The 23,164-nt window shown below is 54.0% G+C and overlaps 2 protein-coding genes across 3 annotated transcripts in view; one reads left to right on the top strand and one right to left on the bottom strand.

Annotated features, from left to right (window-relative positions):
- The window catches only part of LOC131581151 (trifunctional purine biosynthetic protein adenosine-3-like), a 310,961-nt gene that overhangs the window by 169,972 nt on the left and 117,825 nt on the right, over nt 1–23,164 (top strand). The gene's annotated exons all lie outside the window — the stretch shown is intronic.
- On the bottom strand, nt 1,860–9,186 carry KCNE1 (potassium voltage-gated channel subfamily E regulatory subunit 1). 2 transcript variants are annotated; one of them, XM_058843453.1, is made up of 2 exons: nt 9,042–9,186; nt 1,860–4,666 (listed from the first exon to the last, which is right to left on the bottom strand). In XM_058843453.1, the coding sequence occupies exon 2, from the start codon at nt 4,626–4,628 to the stop codon at nt 4,248–4,250; it is 381 nt and encodes a 126-aa protein (XP_058699436.1). In that variant the 5' UTR covers nt 4,629–4,666; nt 9,042–9,186; the 3' UTR covers nt 1,860–4,247. The 2 variants fall into 2 exon arrangements, with proteins under 2 accessions (XP_058699436.1, XP_058699427.1); XM_058843444.1 differs by having other exon boundaries at nt 9,046–9,186.

Genomic DNA, 23,164 nt, shown 5'->3' with positions numbered 1-23,164 from the left:
CCAAAGCTTCTCCTGGCCAGGCTGAACAATGGCAGCTGTGCCAGCCTTTCCTGCCAGCAGAGCTGCTCCATCCCTCTGCTCATCCTGGAGCCTCCTCTGGGCTCTCTGCAGCAGCTCCAGCTGCTCCCTGTGCTGGGCCCCAGGGCTGGGGCAGCTCTGCAGGTGGGGTCTCACCTCAGGGGGCTCAGGGCACAATCCCAATCCCTTTCCTGCTGCCCACGCTGGGGCTCAGCCCAGGGCATGGGAGACTCTGGGATGGGGCAGACCCAGCTCTCCCAGGGCTGCTCCATCTGCTCATCCCAGCCTGGATTGATCCCAAGGGTTGCCCTGACTCAAGTGCTGCACTTGGCCTTGTTAAACCTCTTGAGATCCCACAGGACACTTGTGGAGCTTGTCCAGATGCCTCTGGATGGTCCCTGCAGGGCAGCTCCTGCCACGTTCCCGGTGAGCTCCCGAGCTCCTGTGCAGGGTTTGTGCTGCTCCCTGCAGCCATTCCTTGAGAAAGGCTCCGTGGAGGTTCCCATTCCCAGCTCAGGGCTCCAGCTGGATCAGGAGATCGGGGACTGAGTTTGGGGCAGTGATAACAACGTGTAAAACTGGAACAGGATGCCAGAGAAATATTACACGAGATAAGAGCAGTTATCAGCTGTAAAGAATGTTCTGCTCGCTTCTGATTGCTCCTATCTTCTATTTTTATCAGTTTCCTCCTGCTTGTCTCTGAACAAGTTTCCAGGTTTAGCAGGTCTGACCCAGGCAGCTGCAAATAAAGATAGCACTGATAACCCCAAATGGCACAGGGGACCCGCTCTGGACTCTCTCAGCCCGTGGCTGGGGAGGATTTTCCAGCTGGACTGTTCAATCCCAGGGGTTTGAGCTCCCATCCCTGCAGCTCTGAAGATTCATGCTGGTAAAATAAAAATCCACCTGCTGCAGGTGCAAGGTGTCCATGAGATGGGAAATTAGAGCTTGGAGCTCTCCAGGGTGGGGAGGGTGAAGGATGAGCCCTCGATCTCGGCATGGCAGAGCTGCCTCACCTCAGCACTGATTTGTTTCCCTGGATGTATTTCCCTCACCTTTTCTTCCAGCTGGAATTGGGACCTGGCTGTCCCAAAGCTGGGCCTGGAGTGTTCCCACACCTCTGTGTGAGTGGATTTATTGTGGGCAGGTAGAGACAGGCTCTAAACCAGCAGGATTAGATTGGAGATTGGGGCTGCTCTGGACACCCTGTGCCAGGGCCCTCACCCTGCCAGGGAACAATTCCTGCCCAAGATCCCATCAAATCCTACTCTGAAGCCATTCCCTGGCTCCTGGCAATTCCTGCAGCCCTTGGCCCCAGTCCCTCTCCAGCTCTCCTGGAGCCCCTTCAGGCCCTGCAAGGGGCTCTGAGCTCTCCCTGGAGCTTCTCCTCTCCAGCTGAGCACCCCCAGCTCTCCCAGCCTGGCTCCAGAGCCCTCAGAGCATCTCCATGGCTTCCTCTGGACTCATTCCAACATTTCCATGTCCTTTTCTGTCCCCAGTGTCGTTTCACGGAGCTGGAGGTGCCACAGAGCCCAGCCCAGGCTGCCCTGGGCAGGAGCAGCTGGGGAGGGAACCGTGCCCAGCACCGGAGCCAAACTCACCCTGGGAGCTGCAAACCCCGGGAGCCAGCTCCAGGTGAGGAATTTGCTGCTGACATTTTGATTTTTGTGCAGATCTGGGTGCCCTGGGAGAGATCCCAGCACCTGCCTGGCCCTGGTTAATCAGGTGGAGAGAGGGGACGGGTGAGTGGGTGCCCGCTGGGGAGGATCTGCCCCCTTCCCTGAGCCTGTGGAACAGGTTGGGAGGAAAAAACAGCATCTGGGGCCACAAGCAGTGCCTGAAACTCCGATTTTATTGCTTTGTACAAGTGAAAAAACCAGGGGGGAAGGAGAACTCCAAGGCTGAAAGGTGCAAGCCCACGGTGGGAATGCACAGGAGGCACCGAGGGGTGAGGGTGGCACAGCAAAGCTGAGCTATGAGACCCCCTCTCCTTTTTCATTTCAATTAAATAAAAGGATAGAGATGCTAAAAGGAAAAAAAAAATGGGATACAATTAATGCTGAGAATCCCTCTCCTCACAAATAACCCCCCTGGAGGTATGGAAATAAAATGATCCAAAATCCCTGAAAATTCAGAGAGCAGCAGGAGGGAGCCCAGGACATGAGCTTCATTCAAAGGGTTTAATGGCATGGAAGGTTTTCATGTCATTAAATGTTTTCATGAATTAAAGTTTTGAATTCATTAAAGGGTTTAATGCCATTAAAGGCAATTTTTGGTACAAGTTTAAGCCTGGCTCTGCAGCTCCTCTCCCAGGGCAAGCCCTGAACAGTGAGATCCCAAAAGAGCAGCATCCAAGCTGAGAAATCAACATTTTTCCAAAGCTGACCTTGGGTTTCCATTCCTCTAGAGGAAAAAGTGACTGGGATAATTAAGCTGCTGGAGATTTTCCAAGCTGTTCCAGACACCAAAAACGTGGATCTTGTCCTCAGCTTAATGGTAGGCACTATATAAGTATGTTTTTAAAAAAAAACAAGCCAGCATTTTGAGTGTCCTGAGTGTTCTGGGAACACAAACACAGCTGGAATATTACTCAGATGAAAGTGCAGTGCTAAAGAAGTGCCTGGAAAAGGGCTCTGCTGGGATTGCTTCCCTATCCCAGCTCCCTTCCTCGCCTTCCCTTGGAAACAGCTGCTCTGCTCCTCTTTCCAGCCTTCCCCACTTCTCTTTCCTCTCCAGCAGCTAAAAATGGGATTTGTATCTGCAGAGCAGAACTAAAATCCCCACTCCTGCCCAGACTGGTGTTTCCCTCATCCCAAACCAGCTCCAAGCTGGTTATTTTAAGGAACACGGTGTCCAGGGGAGATGGATTTCTCCTTTTGACAGGCAGGTGATGGTTGGTGCCACAGCAGCTGAATGTGGCTGCTCTGTCCCTCCTGACTCAACCTGTGGAGGAGGGAAGGGCAGGAAAACCTTCCTGCCATGGGTTTTGTGTTGGATCCTTGGGATAAATCCCTGGGAGCTGCAGGAGCTGCTCGGGGAATCCGAGCTAAGCACAGACATCACCTCTGTGTGATTAAACAGCAGAAATCACGGAATTGTTCTTCCCACAGTGGAAATTCCCTTCCCAACCAGGGGCTGGAACTTGGGAATTGTGCAATAATTAATTGGGATTGAAACTTGGGAATGTTACCCACATCCATGGCAAGGACCTTGTGGGCTGCTCAGTCTTTGCTCGTGGATTTTGCTGCCAGGATCAAGCCCCATCCATAGGAAGGAAATTAAATTGAGTGGTCCCAGCAAGAGCAGTCTGGGAGACCTGCTGGGAATCAGAATCATGGAATCAGTGAGGCTGGAAAAGCCTTCCAAGATCTTGGAGTCCAACCCAGCATTAACCCAAGTCCCCACGTCCCACATCCATCACAGTCACTAAAATTCCCTCCAAAGTCTGTGTTCTTCCATGGAAATGTTCTTCAGGGAAAAACTGGGAAACTTTTCCTAATGTTTTATCACTAAGAGGGGCACGATTCTGAAGGAAATAGGTTAGGACAGAGTTGTACAATTTATAAAATCACTCTTCTAAGCTGGACAGAAATGCCAATGAAATCTTTCAGCTGATTTTTCTTGGGAGAATTTGGTCTTTCTGGAAAATTATTGTCTAAGCCATGCTTGGCAATTAACATCCCTGCCCTGTGTTTGGTTCTAATTAGGTCCTAATTAGGCTCTAATTTCACACCAACACCACCAAGATCTGTCTTTGGTCTGTCAATGGTTTGGGTTGGAAGGGAGATAAAACTCATCCCATTCCCATGGCAGGGACAGCTCCCACTGTCCCAGCTGCTCCCAATGTCCAGCCTGGCCTTGGGCACTGCCAGGGATCCAGGGGCAGCCCCAGCTGCTCTGTGCACCCTGTGCCAGGGCCTGCCCACCCTGCCAGGGCAGGATTCATTCCCAAAATCCCATCTATGCCCTGGCAGCCTGAGGCCCTGGCTCGGGAGGTGAAGCTGATGAGTCCGTGACATTCCGTGCGGATCCCGACGTCGGCCTCACGGCGATCCCAAGGCGACGCCGGTGCCGGGCTCTGGGGCAGCTCTGGGATATCCCAGATCCATCAGCTTCACCAGCACTGCTCCCTCAGCCTGGCCAAGGCTCTGCAGCAGGGCCAGCAGCTCCCCTGGCCCGCAGCAGGCACCACTCACACCGTCCCCGCGCCAATCCATTCCCCCCTGTCCTCAGGAAGATTTCTCCTCGGGGATCTTCGTGCCCGGCTGCTCCACGGCCAGCTGGTTCTCCAGGACGCAGCAGAGCTTGTAATTCTCGATGATCTTGGCCTGGAAGTACTCCCTGTCCTTCTTGTGCCAGGTGTCGGTGGCGATGTAGGTGTTGTAGGGGTCGCGGGGCCCCTCGAGGCGCCGCGCCCGCAGGTTGGTCACCATCACCCCCACGGTGAAGAAGCCGAAGAGCCCCAGCATCAGCAGCACGTAGATGATCTCCAGGTTATCGCTGGTGCTCCTCACCTGCGGAGGGGCTGAGCTGTTGCTCTGTTCCAGGCAGTTCTGCAGCAGTTTGGAGAGGAGCAGGTTCAGGGCTGTGTTGTTGGACAGCACCAACATTTTGATTTTCTGTCCTTGGCACTTCTTCCTTCCTTTGGCTGGGAAAGGATAAAAATTGGGTAAAGATGAGATTTATTCTGTCTCCCTTTCCTGGTTCCCCTCCTCAGGCAGGGATTTACTTCAGAGAGCCTGGGCTGAGCCCATCCCCACCAACACCTTCAAAACACTCTTGGGTTTCACAGGAGGTGTGGAGCTGTCACAGACCCCACCCCAACCTCCCTGAGCCCCCCAGGCATGAGGAGTGTCCCTGGCAGAGGGAATCTCTGCTCCTGCACAGGGACAGCAGCAGGGAGCGGCTGCAGCTGGCCCAGCAGGGATTTAGGTTGGCTTTTAGGGCAAGGCTCTTCTTTCCCCAGAGGCTGCTGGCACTGCCCAGGCTCCCCAGGGAATGGGCACAGCCCCGAGGCTGCCAGAGCTCCAGGAGCATCCAGGGATGCCCAGGCTGGGCTTGCTGGGGGAGCTGGGCAGGGTGGGATTGATGATCCATGAGGATCCTTCCAACTCAGGATATTCCATGATCCTGGGATCTCTCCCAGGCATGAGAGGCTGAAGGTTCCTTTTCCCTCTCCAGTGCCACCTGTGAATCACTTAAAAAGAGGAATCCTGTCAGCACCACATTCCCAAATCCTCAGCAGCCAGGTAACATCAAATCATAAAATCATTTTGGGGTTGGAAGGGACCTCAAAGCTCATCTTGTTCCACCCCACCCATGGCAGGGACACCTCCCACTGTCCCAGGAGCTCCCAATGTCCAGCCTGGCCTTGGGCACTGCCAGGGATCCAGGGGCAGCCCCAGCTGCTCTGGCAATTCCATCCCAGCCCCTGCCCACCCTGCCAGGGAACAATTCCTGCCCAAGATCCCAAGATCCAGCCCTGCCCTCTGCCACTGGCAGCCATTCCCTGGCTCCTGGCAATTCCTGCAGCCCTTGGCAATTGTCTCTCTCCAGCTTTCCTGGGGCTCCTTCAGGCCCTGCAAGGCCACCCTGAGCTCAGCCCAAAGCTTCTCCTGGCCAGGCTGAACAATGGCAGCTGTGCCAGCCTTTCCTCATCCATGAGGAGCCCCAGCAGATCCCCTCATTTAAACGAGTCTGGAAGACACCAAAGTCCCTCTGCTTCATTCCCTGACCACCTGAATGGGGCATTGTCATTCAAGGTCACTTCTGGGACAATCCTGTCCCCCCCGGGGTGGCTGCCAGGGCTTCCCACAGCTTTAATTCCACAGGGGCAGCTCAGCAAATCCTTCTCCAGAACACTCAGCTATTGTTGGCTGGGGATTTTGAAGAGGAAGTACATTAGAACCATTTCTAAATCCATCCAGGCTGAAAAGGAGCCCGGGGCAGGAGTGACACCTCTGGGAGGGGATGGTGGAGGCTCAGGGATGTTTTCCAGGAGCTCTGCGTGGGAGGGAGCTCGGCCTGGCACAGCCTCCAGCTGCTGGGAATGACCCTGCAGGAACAAGAGGTACCTGGAGGCTTCCTTGGATTTGTTTGTGCCTTGTTATGGAATAAAAGGTGCACAAGGAGCTGCTGAAACACAGGGACAGAGCCAGGACTCTGCTCTTGTGCCTCAGCTTCCCTCTGGAGAACATTTCCCTGGAGAATTCTGTGCCTGCAGGTGCTGCCACAGCCAAGGGAACACAGCTTCTGTGGACATGGAGAGGGTCCCACACAAGACTTAATTGTTAATTAACAGCTCCTTGTGCTGATTGTCACTGTGAACCATTTGTGTGAGCACTCAGGGGTTTGAGTGAAACACAGAATTCATCACAGGCTGGGGAATTCTCATGGAATCACGGAATGGGTTGGGTTGGGAAGGACATTAAAGCTCATCCCATTCCAGCACAAACCATGGCAGGGACACCTCCCACTGTCCCAGCTGCTCCCAATGTCCAGCCTGGCCTTGGGCACTGCCAGGGATCCAGGGGCAGCCCCAGCTGCTCTGGCAATTCCATCCCAGCCCCTGCCCACCCTGCCAGGGAACAATTCCTGCCCAAGATCCCAAGATCCAGCCCTGCCCTCTGCCACTGGCAGCCATTCCCTGGCTCCTGGCAATTCCTGCAGCCCTTGGCAATTGTCTCTCTCCAGCTTTCCTGGGACTCTATCCCAGGCCAGGCTGGACATTGGGAGCTCCTGGGACAGTGGGAGGTGTCCCTGCCATGGCAGGGGTGGCTCTGGGTGGGTTTTATTGTCCCTCCAGCCCAAACCAGTCTGAGATTCCGGGATTTTATGAGTCCCTGATCTCTTCAACACCCAAATCCCTGCAGCCATGGGGTGCCAGAGCTGTAAAAGCCGTTCCAGGAGCCAGAGCTGCCGAGTCTGATCCCAGCTGGGTGTGGAGAGAGGCCAAGGGGAGCTCGTGGTGCCTGTTTGGGTGCTGAGGCCATCGGGAGGGTCACAGCAGAGCTGCAGATTGACTTTGGACTCCAAACACAGGGAATTGCAGCTGGATCTGGCACCTCATGGAGCTGCTGCCAGCACTGGGAACAGCAGGACTGACTTACACCCGGCTGCTTCCCAGCAAAGGCACAGCACAGCAGCTCTGACTGCTCCAAAGGAGCCTGGATCATCCACCCAGAGCCTGGATCCTCCTTCCTGAGCCTGGATCCTGCTCCCAGAACCTGGATCCTGCTCCCAGAGCCTGGATCCTGCTCCCAGAACCTGGATCCTGCTCCCTGAGCCTGGATCCTGAGCCTGGATCCTGCTCCCAGAGGAGGGCACCCAGTCCAGTGGGCACCTCCAGCCCCAGCCCAGCCCTTCCTCCCCTGTCTGAGCTGGGCTGATCTCAGCTCAGCTCCAGAGGAGCAGGCGCTGCCAGAGGCTCCTGGTGCCACCAGGGTTTTAAAAAGGAAGAGGGAATTTTCTGTCCTGGAATGCACCTGAAAGTTGTGGTGCTCGGCTTTGGAGCTCAACAGGAATTTTGTCCTCAAGCATTGGGAGCTGGAGAGAGCCCAGAGGAGGCTCCAGGATGAGCAGAGGGATGGAGCAGCTCTGCTGGCAGGAAAGGCTGGCACAGCTGCCATTGTTCAGCCTGGCCAGGAGAAGCTTTGGGCTGAGCTCAGGGTGGCCTTGCAGGGCCTGAAGGAGCCCCAGGAAAGCTGGAGAGAGACAATTGCCAAGGGCTGCAGGAATTGCCAGGAGCCAGGGAATGGCTGCCAGTGGCAGAGGGCAGGGCTGGATCTTGGGATCTTGGGCAGGAATTGTTCCCTGGCAGGGTGGGCAGGGGCTGGGATGGAATTGCCAGAGCAGCTGGGGCTGCCCCTGGATCCCTGGCAGTGCCCAAGGCCAGGCTGAACATTGGGAGCAGCTGGGACAGTGGGAGGTGTCCCTGCCATGGCAGGGCTGGGAATGGGTGGGCTTTGGGGTCCTTCCCAACCCAAACCATTCCATAATTCCATGAAAACTGCCCCTTGGCTGCCTTTATTTCTCTTCCCTGCTGAGGTTTCAGTGAGATATTTATCACACAAACCGAGGTGGATGTGAAATGACAGATTTTAACACCATTTTCTCAGCTCTCCCAAATCAGAGCACCTCAATTTTAATTTCCCCCAAGCAAACATCTCCAACCCTCTCTCCTGTTGCTGCCAGAACCATCAGCAGCCATCCCCAGAAACCCAGGCAGTCCAGAGGAACTCTCACCTTTAGAAAACACAGCTTTAGCACAGCTTCCTGTGGTTTGCTGGCACAGAAATAAACCCTGTGCTACTCTCCATGCAAAAAATCAGCGCAGCACATCACCCACCTCCCACATTTTCTGCCTTCCCAATGTTCTGGTGCTTCTCCAGAGCCATGAAGGATCCAGTGACCTCCCTGGCTCGTTTCCCTGCCATTCCTTCAGGGCTGAGTAGGTCAGACACCGTTCTTCATTGCACAAGGCTGTGCAGTTTCCTCACTCCAGCTCTCGGGAATTTTGCAACCCAGCAGCATCCAGGGCACCCCGAGCTGGGGCAGCAGCACATCCCTGGAGGAAGAGCTGCAAACACCTCCTGCAGCCCCCACCTGTCTGGGGCAAAGCTGGAGCCTCTCCCCACCTGGGCAGGAGCTGCTCACCTGGGCAGGAGCTCCTGCTGTGGATCTAAAGAACCCCTAAAGAGTCCCCTGAAGTGTGCTGAATTCTCCCCAAACCCCGCTTTTCTCTGATCACAAGCCAGAAATTCCGTTTTGCTTGCACACAGAATATACATCCCACTATTCCCAAGTGGAAAACCCAGCAATCCTCCCTAAAGAAAAACCTGATCCGAGGTTGATCCAGGGATGCCTTGGGATTGCTCCCAGCCCCAAGGAGCAAACACTGGCACGGCTGGAACAGCAAACAAACCCTGGCAGCAGCTCCTGCTCCTCCATCAGTTCAGCTCTGCTGGGCTCCTGGAGCTTCCCAGTTTTCCTCCAGCCCCGCTCCCATCCCAGAGCTCCCGGACAGACCTGGCGGCTCCAGCCGCTCCCGGGGAAGGAGGAGTGGGAAGATGCCAACTCTGGGAAAGGCTCTGGATGATGGGTGTGAGGGGCTGAGCCGGCTCCTGGCTCCTGCAGGGCCACCAGCCCGGCTGCCACTGGCCCGGAGGAGAGAGGGAACAGGGAAACACCCGGGCTGGGAGGGAGGGAGGGAAGGAGGGAGGGAGGGCAGCGGGAGCTGTGCCCGGCTGCAGGTGCCCAGGTGGGAGGTGCTGAGGGGGCAGCGGAGCTCCTGGCATGGGAAATGCAGAGCCAGAGGCACAGCAGCACAGGAGACAGGGAATCATGGAATTCCTGAGTGGGAAAGGACCCACAGGGATCATGGATCCAACTCCTGACCCTGCCCAGACCCCCCAACAAGCCCAGCCTGGGCATCCCTGGATGCTCCTGGAGCTCTGGCAGCCTCGGGGCCGTGCCCATTCCCTGGGGAGCCTGGGCAGTGCCAGCAGCCTCTGGGGAAAGAAGAGCCTTGCCCTAAAAGCCAACCTAAATCCCTGCTGGGCCAGCTGCAGCCCCTGGAGAGCTGAGCTCAGGCTCCTCTGGCCAGGAAGGTGCTGGATGTTGGGACATTCCCAGCGATGCTGCCCCCCGAGCTCCAGCCTGCAGAGACAGGGAACATTTTGGGGTGTGAGGAGGAAGGGGAGGTCATTTCAGGGCTCCTCTCAAACACCTCACTGAAGGGAGCCCTGGCTCGCTCCAGCCACCACCAAAACATCAAAAACCCCTCCCAAAATCTCACCCTCTGCTTTCCAGGTGAGGAAGAAGCGTCTGTGGTTACCAGAGAGCCAGAGGGGGAGTCATGGATGGCCACCTGGAAGCTACAAAATGAATTTATCAGCTTTGAAAGATGCATTTGAACTCCTTCAGAGGATGCTGCTGGTGTGGGGTCATCTCAGCATTCCTGGGGACAGGACACATCCATCCCATGGGCCCTGGCAGGGACAGTGGCCTCCAGACTGGGATGGGATGGGATGGGATGGGATGGGATGGGATGGGATGGGATGGGATGGGATGGGATGGGATGGGATGGGATGGGATGGGATGGCCTCACCTGACACTCTTTGCCAGCTGCTGTTGCCTGGGCAGCAGCTGGAGAGAGAAATTGAGGTGGTGATTGAGGCATTTAAAGAAATGGATGAAAACACCTCAGCATTTTCTTGCTGCTCACTTTTCCAGAGCTTTATTCCATTTTTCCTCAGGGTGAGGATGCAGCCCCTGGTTTCCTTGCCTGAGCTGTTGCTGCCTCTAAGTGAAGAAGCAAATTGTGGGAATAATTTCTCAGAGTGGCCCAAATCTCTGGTGAAATCTGGTTTTCTGCTGGCCCAGCCCCTGCCTGCTCAGTTTCTCCCCTCCAGGGCAGCCCAATTCCGTTTTCCTTTGCCCTTGGGAAGCCTGGAGCAGGATCTGATCTTCTCATTTTCACATCCCCCAGGGAATTCCCCTTTGAGATGTTTTAGGTGAATTTTTGAGATGTTTTAGGTGAATTTTAAAGCCTGGCACAGGATTGGAGGGGCCAAGGAAGAGGGAGAAGCTGAAGGGGTGGCCCAGTTTGAGGACCAAAATCCTGGAATATGAAGAAATGCTGTGCCTGAGTGTGTGAACTCACCCAGGTGGCTGAAGGGTGTCCCAGAGTGGAGCCCAGCACTGGAGCACCAGCAGGAAAAGCTGCTGGAAGGATGGGCCAGGCTGATCAGGGAAACTGCACTTCTGGATAAAATAAATGGAATAAACCAGAAATGCAGAAGGCTCAGAAATGGGGTTGGGGCAGCAAAGGATCCTCTGGGATGGGCACAGTGCACTGGATCCAGGAGAGATCCAGACTGGGATGAGGGAGGAGGAAGAGGAGGAGGGTGTGGGTGGTCAGTGACAGCAGAGTCAGGCCCTGCTTCCTCCTCACAGGAGAAATGTGGGACAAAACCAGATCCTGTCACGTCCAGGCCCAGCCTCCCTCTTCCCTGAGTGGCTGGGAAGGGGCTTTGGGCTGGGAGAGGGCACCTGGAGCCATTCCTGGTCCCCTCGTGCCAAGGCAGGGCCCTCGTGTCCCTCCCACCCCAAAGGGAGCGGGGAGCTCCCCGAGCTGCTGGGGCAGAGGAACAATTGCTGGGATCCAGCTGCACTGCTGGGCACAGCTCCAGAATTCCCAGCCCAGGGAGCAGCTGGAGCTGCTGGAGAGAGCCCAGAGGAGGCTCCAGGATGAGCAGAGGGATGGAGCAGCTCTGCTGGCAGGAAAGGCTGGCACAGCTGCCATTGTTCAGCCTGGCCAGGAGAAACTTTGGGCTGAGCTCAGGGTGGCCTTGCAGGGCCTGAAGGAGCCCCAGGAAAGCTGGAGAGAGACAATTGCCAAGGGCTGCAGGAATTGCCAGGAGCCAGGGAATGGCTGCCAGTAGCAGAGGGCAGGGCTGGATCTTGGGATCTTGGGCAGGAATTGTTCCCTGGCAGGGTGGGCAGGGGCTGGGATGGAATTGCCAGAGCAGCTGGGGCTGCCCCTGGATCCCTGGCAGTGCCCAAGGCCAGGCTGGACATTGGGAGCTCCTGGGACAGTGGGAGGTGTCCCTGCCCAGGGAATGGGATGAACTTTAAAATCCCTTCCATTTTGGGCCATTTTAGGATAAATTCTGTGAGATCTCCAGGTCTGTGTGGGCCCCACTCCCCTCCCAGTCCCACCAGTCACTCCCAGCCTGGAGAAGGCTGTGTCTCCTTGAGAGCAGATCCACTCTTCCAGAAACAAATCTGTAACTTCTATTTGACTTTGGGGGGACTTGAGAGCACCTGTGACAGGGAGATATTAAATTATTATTTAATATATTTTTAAAGAGCTCCAGCTCCATGTAGGAATTCTCTTTGCCCTCCTGGATCTGTCAGTAGCCAGAGATTTCATTTCCCCAGGTCAATGATGAGCTGTGGAGTGATGGGATCCCTCAGGAAGTTTTCTCTGGAAGGTGACAAAGGACATTTCAGAGCACGGTGAAAGTGCATTCCTGGAAGCCTCTTGGTTTTAAATTGGCCTCATTTTTGTTTTGAGGAAAGAAATACTGAAATAAGGATGGGGAGCAGAAAATACACTTTATTCTTTCAATGAATTTTCCCCTTTTCCTTGGAAAAGCTGCTGCTGTGGCTCATGGCCAGAAATAGATGAGGTTTCTGTCCAGATCTTTATCTGTGGCATGGTAACACCTAAAAATCAGGGGGAAGGACCAGAGTTGTACAAACCCTCACTGGCAGAGTTCTCTGGGCTCCTGAGCAAGAGGGAGGGAGAAATAATTCAGAATTCATTCAATAATTCAGAAATATTTTGGTCTCTGGCCCCAGATTGCCCCGAGCTGGGCTCAGCTCCTGGCAGGCCCCAGGCTAAAGGGACAGGAGGTGACCAAGCCCTTCTCCAGCTCCATCCCCCATCCCAAGCATGTCCCCCCATCCAAGAGCCCTCCTGACAAAGGGTTTGGCCAGTCCCTTTGGGATGGGACCTCCAGTTCAGCCCAAACCCTGGAGAAATCATGTTGGAGTGAGGTTTTCCAAGTCACCCTACGAAGGATGTGCTTCCAGAAAAACCCTGGCTGAGAGGGGGATGTTAATTCACCTATCCCAGCATTAATACCACCCCAAAGCCCTAAACACAAGGGTTTGGATCACCTGGTCCCCTCCAGCTGCACAATCTCTGCCAGGATCCAGGGATGCAGCATCCAGGGATGCAGCAAAGGCACTGGAGCTGTGGGAATCTCTGCAGCTGGGAAAAGTGGCTGGACTCTGCAGCCTGCCACTGAAATGCAATTTAGACTGCATAAAAAAACCCCAGTGTTAAATGAAAAATGTGCTGACAGCTGGAAGGGGCTGGATGGGGAGGCTTCCAACCCCCAGAGCAGGGTAAAATGGAATTAATTCCCTTCCTGCAGAGGAACTGGGAGCTCTCAGCTGAGGCCCAGGGACTGCAGGGTTTATTTTGGTGAGGATGATTCAGATGGGTCATCACCGATCACCACTCACAGCTTTAATGACCAGACAGAGGAAATTTGGATTAGTGCTGACCCAAGTTGGAGTTTATTGTTCTCAGGGCTCCTGGGAAAGTTCCTCCCCTGAGCTACAAACTCATCTCCACTCCTGACTGAGGCTCAGGATCCCTGGCAGTGCCCAAGGCCAGGCTGGACATTGGGAGCTCCTGGGACAGTGGGAGGTGTCCCTGCCATGGCAGGGCTGGCTCTGGGTGGGCTCTGAGGTCCCTCCAACCCAAACCAGTCTGGGATTCTGGGATCCTCTGAGAGAAAGTTTGGGTTATCAGCTCCCCCAGGCTGAGCAGAATCCTCTGGGATCAAGGCAGAGGAGGAAGGTGAGACTCTGGATCCCAAGTTCAAACAAGCTTCCCAGGAGCACACAGAATCCAGAATTGTTTGTGATGGAAGGGACCTTAAAGATCATTTCATCCCAGCCCTGCCATGGCAGGGACACCTCCCACTGTCCCTGGGGCTCCCAATGTCCAGCCTGGCCTCGAATCACCACATCACTGGAGGTTGGTTCATCCTCCCAGCATTTAAAGTATCAAAAACCTGACCTGCTTGATCTCCTTCAACAGGGTGATCCTTCAGCAAAAATATCATTGAACCTTTGGATTTTCCTCCACAGAATCAACCACCTCAGAGGGCATTTTATACCCTCACTTTTATCAGCAGAATTCCCGAGGCTGGAAAAGCCCTCCCAGCCCATGGAGTCCCAGCTGTGCCCGATGCCCACCTTGTCCCCAGGGCAGAGCCCTGAGTGCCACGTCCAGCCCTTCCTTGGGCACCTCCAGGGATGGGCACTGCAAAGCTCCCTGGGCAGCCCCTGCCAAGGCCTGAGCTCCCTTTCCATGGGGAAAGATCTCCCAGCACACTGAGAGCAGAGTTGTTTTATGCTCAGAAACCAATTTTCGTGGTGGCATTGTCAGAAGAATGAAAGATCAAAGATGCTCCAATGGTGCAGGGAAAAGGATCTGTCCAAACATCCTCTCCAAGCTCCCAGGAATTTGCACCAAATCGCTGGGGAATGTCCTCCATGCACAAGGAAGGACCTCAAAAACACCCTCAGTTCAGGAAAAGGGACAAATCACAGGGCCAGGGGCACTGTCAGACCTGAGAAGCAAAGCTGAGAAAAGCCTTTCTGTTAATTGAGCTGAAGCTTTCTGCCCACAGCACCCACAGCACGAGCCCCAGCCTTGCCTCCCTTATCAAGGAAGTGTTTCAGAGGCAGCAGCAGCCCTGAGTGATTTCTTTATCTCATTTCCTCTTCTTTACAAGTGCCTGTGTTATGGTGTGAGGCCCAGATAAGCTTTTCTCTCCAGGCAGCCCCGTGTCTTCCTGCTGGGCTGGTTTTCCCCTGAGCACACACCAGATGGGAGCAGCACCAGCTGATTCCCACCTTTCCCAAACCTCTCATTCCCACCCTTCCCAAACCTCTGGAGTCTCTGTTCCTGCTCCACTGATTCCCAGTGGGGTGGGAGGGCTGGGAGTGCCCCTGGATGTGCAGCTACACCCCTGCAGCCTTCACTGGAGAGCTGGTGTGGATTTGTTCCATCCTGAGCTGCTCATTCCTCCTCACCCCGGTTTTCCGTGGATTTAACCATGTCAGGAGGAGCAAATTCATTCCAAGCGTGGTGTAAGTGAAGTCAAACCTCATTTGTGGTCTTCAGGCAGAGCCAGAACTTTTGGAATTGCTCCCAAAACACCTTCCTGAGCAGGAGCAGAGCAGCCAGGAATCAGGAATGAGTTGGGTTGGGTTGGGTTGGGTTGGGTTGGGAAGGACCTTAAGGATCATCCAATTCCACGGGCAGGGATTTCCACTGTCTGAGGTTGTTCCAGCCTGGACTTGGACACTTCCAGGGATGAGCCAGCCCAGTTCCTCCTGGACTTCTGGAAGGTGTCCACCATGGCAGGGGTGGCACTGGATGGGCTGGAAGGTCCCTCCCATCCCAGTCCACCCTGGGATTCCACAGCCATTCCCTGGTTTGCCCATGGGACAAACACAGTGCTTGTGTTTCCTCTCTGAGCTTATGCAAATCCAGTCAGCACTGAAATCCTTACCTGGGGCTGAGGAGGAGAACACTGAGTCCCTTCTCCAGGCAAATCCTTCTCTTCCTTCTCTTCCTTCTCTAGGTAAATCCTTCTCTTCCTTCTCTTCCTTCTCTTCCTTCTCCAGGTAAATCCTTCTCTTCCTTCTCTCCCTTCTCTTCCTTCTCTTCCTTCTCTCCCTTCTCCAGGTAAATCCTTCTCTCCCTTCTCCCTTCTCTCCCTTCTCTCCCTTCTCTCCCTTCTCCAGGTCAGTGCCGTGCGCTCTCTGGAGCTTCCCAGGATCCCTGAGGTTGGAGAAGATCCCCAGTTCTGAGCCCAGCACTGCCCAAAGGCTGCTCCTCCCCAGCTGCTGCTCGACTGAAAACTCTCCCCAGAGGCTTGGAGGAAGTGCTGGTGACAATGAACTGATTTTGGAGCGATCATCTGCCCTCGGTGGCTGAGGAAGAGCAGAGACAGAGCTCCCCGAGGCTGCAGCTGCCCCTGCTGACATCCTGGAACTGCTCAAAGGGAACTTTTTTAGCTTAAAGCTCATCCCATCCCAGCCCTGCCATGGCAGGGACACCTTCCCCTGGCCCAGGTGCTCCCAGCCCCATCCAGCCTGGCCTGGGACACTTCCAAGAATGGGGAAAACACAACTTTCCTGAGCTCTCTGAACTTCAGAGCTCCTTCCTTCTCCTGAGCTTTCTGCTGCACTTTGCATGACTGATAAATGTGGTTTCCTTTCTTTCTTTTATGGCTGAAGAGAAGAAAAAGGCCATTAGAGGGAGGGGCTGGGGTTTAGGGCTCTACTGGAAATGCTGGGGATCATCAGAGCTCCAAGGGGAACTTACAGAAGCTTTCCAGTACCTGAAGGGGCTTCAGGAAGGCTGGAGAGGAACTTTTCACAAGATGGAGGGGCAGGACAAGCAGGAATTTGATATTAGGGAGAAATTGTTCCCTGGCAGGGTGGGCAGGGGCTGGGATGGAATTGCCAGAGCAGCTGGGGCTGCCCCTGGATCCCTGGCAGTGCCCAAGGCCAGGCTGGACATTGGGAGCAGCTGGGACAGTGGGAGGTGTCCCTGCCATGGCAGGGGGGGCTCTGGAGGGGCTCTGAGGTCCCTTCCCAACCCAACCCAGTCTGGGATTCCATGAGAATTCCTCTGGAGTGCCCACACATGGCTGCTGTGGATGGACAGGACCAGGCACTGCCCCCCAAAGTCCTTCCCACCACATTCCCCAGCCCAGAACCTCACCCAGCTCCTGCTCTGCCCCTGCCCTTCCCCTGCACTTCTCACATGCACTTTTTTCCACACAGGGACTTTCTCCTCTCATCCCCCATATTTTCCTCACTTCAGGAATTTCTTTTCCTCCTGGACAAACAAGTTTTTTTCAATTCCCTCCCACTCAAAACAATAGGCCAGGCACAGAGTGAAACTGTCCCCTCCTTAACTCTGGCTGCCACACATTCCTCCTGCTTTCACTGAGGGACTGCTGCTAAAATCAGGATTCTCCTTCTTCCCTGGCCAGCAGGAAAGGCTGAATCCTCTTCTGGATCTCAATCAGGACTGAAAAAGCCGCTGCTGTTGCCCATCCTGTGTTTGTTGCCCGAGTCACAGACCAGGGATAACACCAGCACAAGCAAGGGATGAGCTGACCTTAATCACAATGTCTGCAAACGAGCTGTGCTTCATTAATGAGATGTTTTAATTAACTACTCTGCTTCCCTCCTTCTAAAAATTCCCAAACTTCTGCTGCCTCATGATTGAAAAGGAAACATCCTCAGAAAACCGTGCAGGCAAAGGAAAAGCTGAGGGTGAGAACAGCTTCAGATCCACACAAAGACACTTTGGAAGATCCAAACCTACCATGGGGGAGCGGCTCTTTCATGGAAATCCCAAACTGCTACAAAACCTGTTGGGTTTTGCAGAATCCCAGGATCCTGGTGCTGGAAAAGCCCTCCCAGCCCATGGAGTCCCAGCTGTGCCCGATGCCCACCTTGTCCCCAGGGCAGAGCCCTGAGTGCCACGTCCAGCCCTTCCTTGGGCACCTCCAGGGATGGGCACTGCAAAGCTCCCTGGGCAGCCCCTGCCAAGGCCTGAGCTCCCTTTCCATGGGCAAATTCCTGCTGCTGTCCACCCTGAGAGTAGTTTTGGATTAGAAATTGGGAAGGAATCCTGCCTGTGAAGGTGGAGAGGCCCTGGCACAGAACAGCTGTGGCTGCCCCATCCTTGGAATGTTCAGTCCCAGCTTGGATGGGGTTTGGAGCAGCCTGGGATAGTGGAAGGTGTCCTTGCCCATGGCAGGGGTGGAATTGGATGATCCTTAAGGTCCTTTCCAACTCAGCCATTCCATAACTCTGTGATTACTCCATTCCTAATGCCATGACTAAAGAATTTACTAATTTTAAGCCTCCTCTGTTTGTTTCACCCAAGGAAATGGAAAAAGCGAATTCCTGTTGATCCACCCCTCAGCCAGATATAGCACATTATTCCTTTTGTTTGGAAAGTTTCGTTTCCAAACACCATCCATTAATCAAAGCCCATGAATGGAACTCTTTTACCATCCAAATATTTTCCAGCAGATCCCACCACGGGGATTTTTTCATCCTGCTGTTATGACCAGCTCCATTCCCATCAAAAAGCTCGGCATGGCATCACCTTTTATCCCAAAATAAGTGGGATTCTTGTCCATTTAGGAGTTTTAACCACCCGTGACCATCACTGGGAATGATGAAGGGATGGGAGGAGGAGGAACACTTTAATCCTTTGCCTGGATGCTGAGGTTTGGTTGGAATTCTCCTCCACTCAGCTCTGTCCTAGCAAAGCTGAGCTTTATCATCTCCAGTGCTTCCCATCCTTCATTAAATGTAATGAACTTTCTGATGGCAAATTAATTGAAGGTGTTGACAGCCGTGATTTAATTGTGGGGGATGAGGGAACCTCTTGAGAAGAGTCACAGAGAGGTGTCCCTCAAAGTGAAGCTTTCTAGGGCAAAGCAGAGGCTGGGAAAGGAAACCTTTGTTTGCTCTACTTCACTTGAATTTCAAAATCCACCCCTGATTTTTCCACATGATGGAAAAACATTCCATGGGATTTTATTATTTTTGATTCTCACCCAAAAATTCATGTACACAATTACATCAAATGGTTTGGTGTGAGAGGGACCTTAAATCCCATCCCATTCCACCCCTGCTATGGGCAGGGACACCTTCCACTCTCCCAGGTTGTTCCAAACCCTGTCCCAGTCCAGCCTTGCAGAGGTTTCCATGATCTGGATGTTGCTCATCACACCAGTCAATAAACCAGGACACAAAACTGCTTCAAATACCGAGAAACAACCCTGAAATAATCAAGGTATCAACACTTCTGTTTAATTAAAGCTGCAACTTCCAATTTCTCCAGTGGGTTTGGATCACAGAGTGGGTTGGGCTGGGTTTGGGGTTGGCTTTTTTTAAAAAAAATTGAGATCAACAATAAATTACCTGCAAATGTGGATTTTACAGGGTCAGAGAACCATCAGGGACACTTCCAAGAATGGGGAAAACACAACTTTTCTAAGCTCTCTGAACTTCAGAGTTCCTTCCTTCTCCTGAGCTTTCTGCTGCACTTTGCATGACTGATAAATGTGTTTTCCTTTCTTTCTTTTATGTCTGAAGAGAAGAAAAAGGACATTAGAGGGAGAGGCTGGGGAGACCTTCAAAATCACCCAGCACCACCAGCATCACCCCAAGGGCCACATCCCAACTCCTGAACACTTCCAGAGAAAGAGACTCCACCCTGGGCAGCTCATTCCAAGGCCTGACCATTCTTCCTGGGAAAAATATCTTGTAAAATGCAATCTGCACCTCTGTGACCTCCCAATTCCCCTCTGGAGAGCACAGATCCAGTCTGTGGTGGCTGGGCCAGGCCTCCAGCAGCCACCCCTGGCCAGGTGTGTCACCCCAAGGCTGGTTTTCCTTTCAGGGTGTGCCAGGACTCGCCTCCATGCCCCGAACAGCCACTGGCCAACAGAGCAAATGCACTGAGGGCAAATGCAGGGCAAATAACTGGGGAGTTTTCTGCAGTTCAAAAGGAGGAGGATTGCTTCCTCCTCGCTCCACCCACAGCAAACCCAGCACAAAAGCCTTCTGTTCCTCTCCCAAAGAAAAATCCCCTGGCCTTTCACTTTGATTGATAAAACACAATTAACTGAGGCTGGAACCGAATGCATGGGTTGGGTTGGGACGCAGGGACTCCCAGCATGGATCCTGTCCCCAATCCTGGAGCTGCTCATGCACAGATCCCAGCCCAGGGAGCAGCTGGAGCTGCTGGAGAGAGCCCAGAGGAGGCTCCAGGATGAGCAGAGGGATGGAGCAGCTCTGCTGGCAGGAAAGGCTGGCACAGCTGCCATTGTTCAGCCTGGCCAGGAGAAGCTTTGGGCTGAGCTCAGGGTGGCCTTGCAGGGCCTGAAGGAGCCCCAGGAAAGCTGGAGAGAGACAATTGCCAAGGGCTGCAGGAATTGCCAGGAGCCAGGGAATGGCTTCCCACTGAAATGGGGGAGATTTAGGTGAGATATGGGGAAGAAATTCTTCCTTTTGAGGCTGGGATGGAATTGCCAGAGCAGCTGGGGCTGCCCCTGGATCCCTGGCAGTGCCCAAGGCCAGGCTGGACATTGGGAGCTCCTGGGACAGTGGGAGGTGTCACTGCCATGGATGAGCTTTAAGCTCCATCCCAACCCAACCCATTCCATGATTCCATGCTTGTCCCTGGCCTGATGCTGGCATCTCCTGCCCTGGGATCTCTCCTCATGTTTTCTGTCCCAACCCCTCCGTGTGGAGCAGGATTTGCTGCTCCCTCTGGCAGCCTCATCCCACGGAGCACCGGGAAATGGAGACCTCTGGGATCAAAGGAAGTGGCTTTGGCAGATGGCAGAGCCCTGGTGACCGCCAGGCTGGGATCAGCTGGAATCTGCCATTCCCAGAACCAGGATCCAGGGTTTTGCAGGCTCAGCTGGAGCAGCACTGAGGTTTGTGGTGATCGATGCCGAGGTCAGGAAACGGCACCGAATCCCTTCCCACCCCCCTGGGCAGGAGACAGCAGCTCCCTGGAGCATCCTTGGGAATATAAGGAGTTATCCCCTGGGAATGGAGCAAATCCAGCCCTTGTGAGGCTCTCCTGGTGCCCAGCAGCCGGGCTGGGCGGTGCTGGAGCAGCTCTGGGTGACTCAGCAGGACAAATGAAGGCTGAGGTAACGCTGGCACTGCTGCTCGCTCCATCCCTGTTCCCGACACCGCTCCTGAGAGGACTCGGCTTCCCAGAACTCCCATCAATCCTTCTTGCCCTGGGGTGTAAGGAATGGATTTCCAGTAGGATTTCATCTCCAAAGTGTTCTGGTAAAGAGCTCTGAGAGCTTCCCCTGTGCCAGGGAGCTGAGCCGTGGATTGGGGTTGTTCCTGTTGCCCCCCAACTTGGGCACAGGGATTTGTTCCTCCCGACCTTTTTATCTCTCACAGCTGAGTTTCTGCTCACACTGCAGCTCTTGGGACAGATTTTTTCTGGAGCCTGATATTTGCCAAGTAAAAGCATCACTGTGAGCTTTGGTGGACAATTAATCAGAGTATTTGATTGCTCCTTCCTCCTCCTCCTCCTTCTGGAATCATCTGTCCCATTCCAACCCTTCCTCAGCTGCTCTTCCTGATCTCAAGAGCTGCAGGAACAAGCAGGGAACTCAAAAAGCTGCAAGGAAAGTTCTGTGCATTGCAGTCATTTCTCAATTTGAGACGCTGTGTGCTCACCCTGTGCCTGGTGGAGGATGCAAGGAACAGAATTCCTGGAGGAGGGAATTGCAGGATCCTCCTGCTTCTCACCCTGAAGGTCAAAGCTGCTGCCTGGCAGGACATGGAGAGTCCTGGAGGGAATTGGGGCAGGTGTGGTGAAGGACACTTGGAAGGAATTTTACTTCTTGTTAGAGAGGAAAAAAGCTGCAGGGAAAAAATCTGGATTTTAATTGAATTTCCAGCCTGTGTAAAGTGGCTCTGGCTGAAACAAGGCACTGCCCAAGATGTCCTGTCCTGGATTTCACAGATCCCAGGGGCTGGAAAAGCCCTCCCAGCCCATGGAGTCCCAGCTGTGCCCGATGCCCACCTTGTCCCCAGGGCAGAGCCCTGAGTGCCACGTCCAGCCCTTCCTTGGGCACCTCCAGGGATGGGCACTGCAAAGCTCCCTGGGCAGCCCCTGCCAAGGCCTGAGCTCCCTTTCCATGGGCAAATTCCTGCTGCTGTCCACCCTGAGCCTCCCCTGGCCCAGCCTGAGGCTGTTTCCTCAAGGAACCTTCCAGAAGGGACACAAGGATGCTGTTCCCACCAGAAAAGTCTGGAACCCATTTGGATGAGCCCCAGCCCTTCACTCTGAAGTCTCAGACAACACTAAAAACCCACAGGATATTAAAATCCTAATTAAAAACCACCCAACAAAAGCCCCAAGCAATTTGCTGAGTAACCCTCCCTTCTCCAGGAGCTCAGCTCTGGGAACTCTCTCCTTGCAGGGCAGAATGGAAACTCTGACACGATTTTAATGACAGAGCAGCTCCCCAGGGAGCTCAGGAAGTTCCCAGCCCAGCATTCCTGCACCTCCCAGCTCCAAAGGCTCCTGCTGCTTCAGGAGAGAGCTCCAATTTGTCCTGCAGATTAAAAAGCAGGTGCAGCACAGGGCAGTGGTAATCCCTCTGCCAAACTGGGCTGTGTGGGAGAGGAATTCAGAAGAACTTTCCATGCCTTGGCAGCATCTGGAGCCATCCAGGCTCCCACCACCTTCCAGGGAAGGGACTGGAACAGTTTTGGGGAGGGTTGTGCTGCTGAGCAGTAAAAGCTGCTTTTTATAGCAAGTCCTGGATTTTCCCACTCAAATAACATCAATAAATGGATCATTACTTTACTTAGAAAGGCTCAATCCAGTGTGGTTCAGCTCCTAGGAAAAGTCAAAATAATCCTTGCTGCTGTTGAAGAGAATTCTCACTTAGGAGAATCCCAGAATTGGGCTGGAAGGGATTTTCAGGATCAGGCAGGGACACCTTCCACTATCCCAGCTGGGATGTCCAGCCTGGCCTTGGGATCCAGAGGCAGCCCCAGCTGCTCTGGGCACCCCGTGCCAGGGAACAATTCCTGCCCAAAATCCCATCCAGCCCTACCCTCGTTCAATTTAAAACAATTCCCCTTGTCCTGGCACTCTCTGCCCATGTAAAAATCCCTCTCCCTCCTTTTCAGAGCCCCTTCAGGCTCTGGAACAGGCTCTGAGTTTTCCTCTTCCCATCAGGGAATTACTTGGATGGACTGGAGCCTCAGGTGGTGCCCAAAATTCACCTTTTCCATCTGGAACCGGCCTCTTTTCTCTGTGTGTGGCCCCATGTGCTCCTTCAAAGAGAAGAGATTTACAAAGAGGAGTGCACAACAGCAGTTTGCAAAGGTGGGATCACAAAATCATGGAATGCTGGGGGCTGGAAGGGATGGCAAAGAGCTTTTCCACATCTGCTGTGGGGATGGGAGCCAGAGCTGGAGGCTGAGCCTGGAGTTGGTTTCATTCAGGATAAATCCATTGTTGGGTTTTAGCTCCACCTACGGGCACCTCCTCGTACCTCTGGAAATCCTTCAGATCTGGAGATTTATTCCTGCTTTAAAACTCTAATCCTGGAATGTTCCAGGTGGGAAGAGCCCTGCAGGAGCATCCAGTCCCACCCCAGCAGCACCAGCATCACCCCAAGGGTCACATCCAGGCTCCTCCTGGACAATTCCAGAGTCAGAGGCTCCACCATGCCCTGGGCAGCTCATCCCAATCCCATTTTCCTTTCCCAATCTCCAATCTGAGCCTCCCCTGGTGCAGTTTGAGGTCGTTTCCTCTCCTTTCCCTGCCCCTCCTGGAGTTTTGGGGAGCACTGAGGTTCCTCCTCTGGCCCATTCCAACCCCCCCAGCTCCCTCAGCTGCTCCTCCCAGGATGTGTTTTCCAGCTCCAAAGGAACTCCAAACAAAAGGAATTCCTGGCAGGAGTAACTCAACATGACAGAAAGTCTGGAATGTGAGAGATCCCCCCTTATCAATGGAAAT

This window comes from Poecile atricapillus, chromosome 1 (assembly GCF_030490865.1).
Source record: "Poecile atricapillus isolate bPoeAtr1 chromosome 1, bPoeAtr1.hap1, whole genome shotgun sequence".
In the NCBI taxonomy this organism is placed as follows: Eukaryota; Metazoa; Chordata; class Aves; order Passeriformes; family Paridae; genus Poecile; species Poecile atricapillus.
The sequence above is the reverse complement of the archived record's forward strand: the minus strand, read 5'-3'. Positions and strand labels throughout refer to the sequence as shown.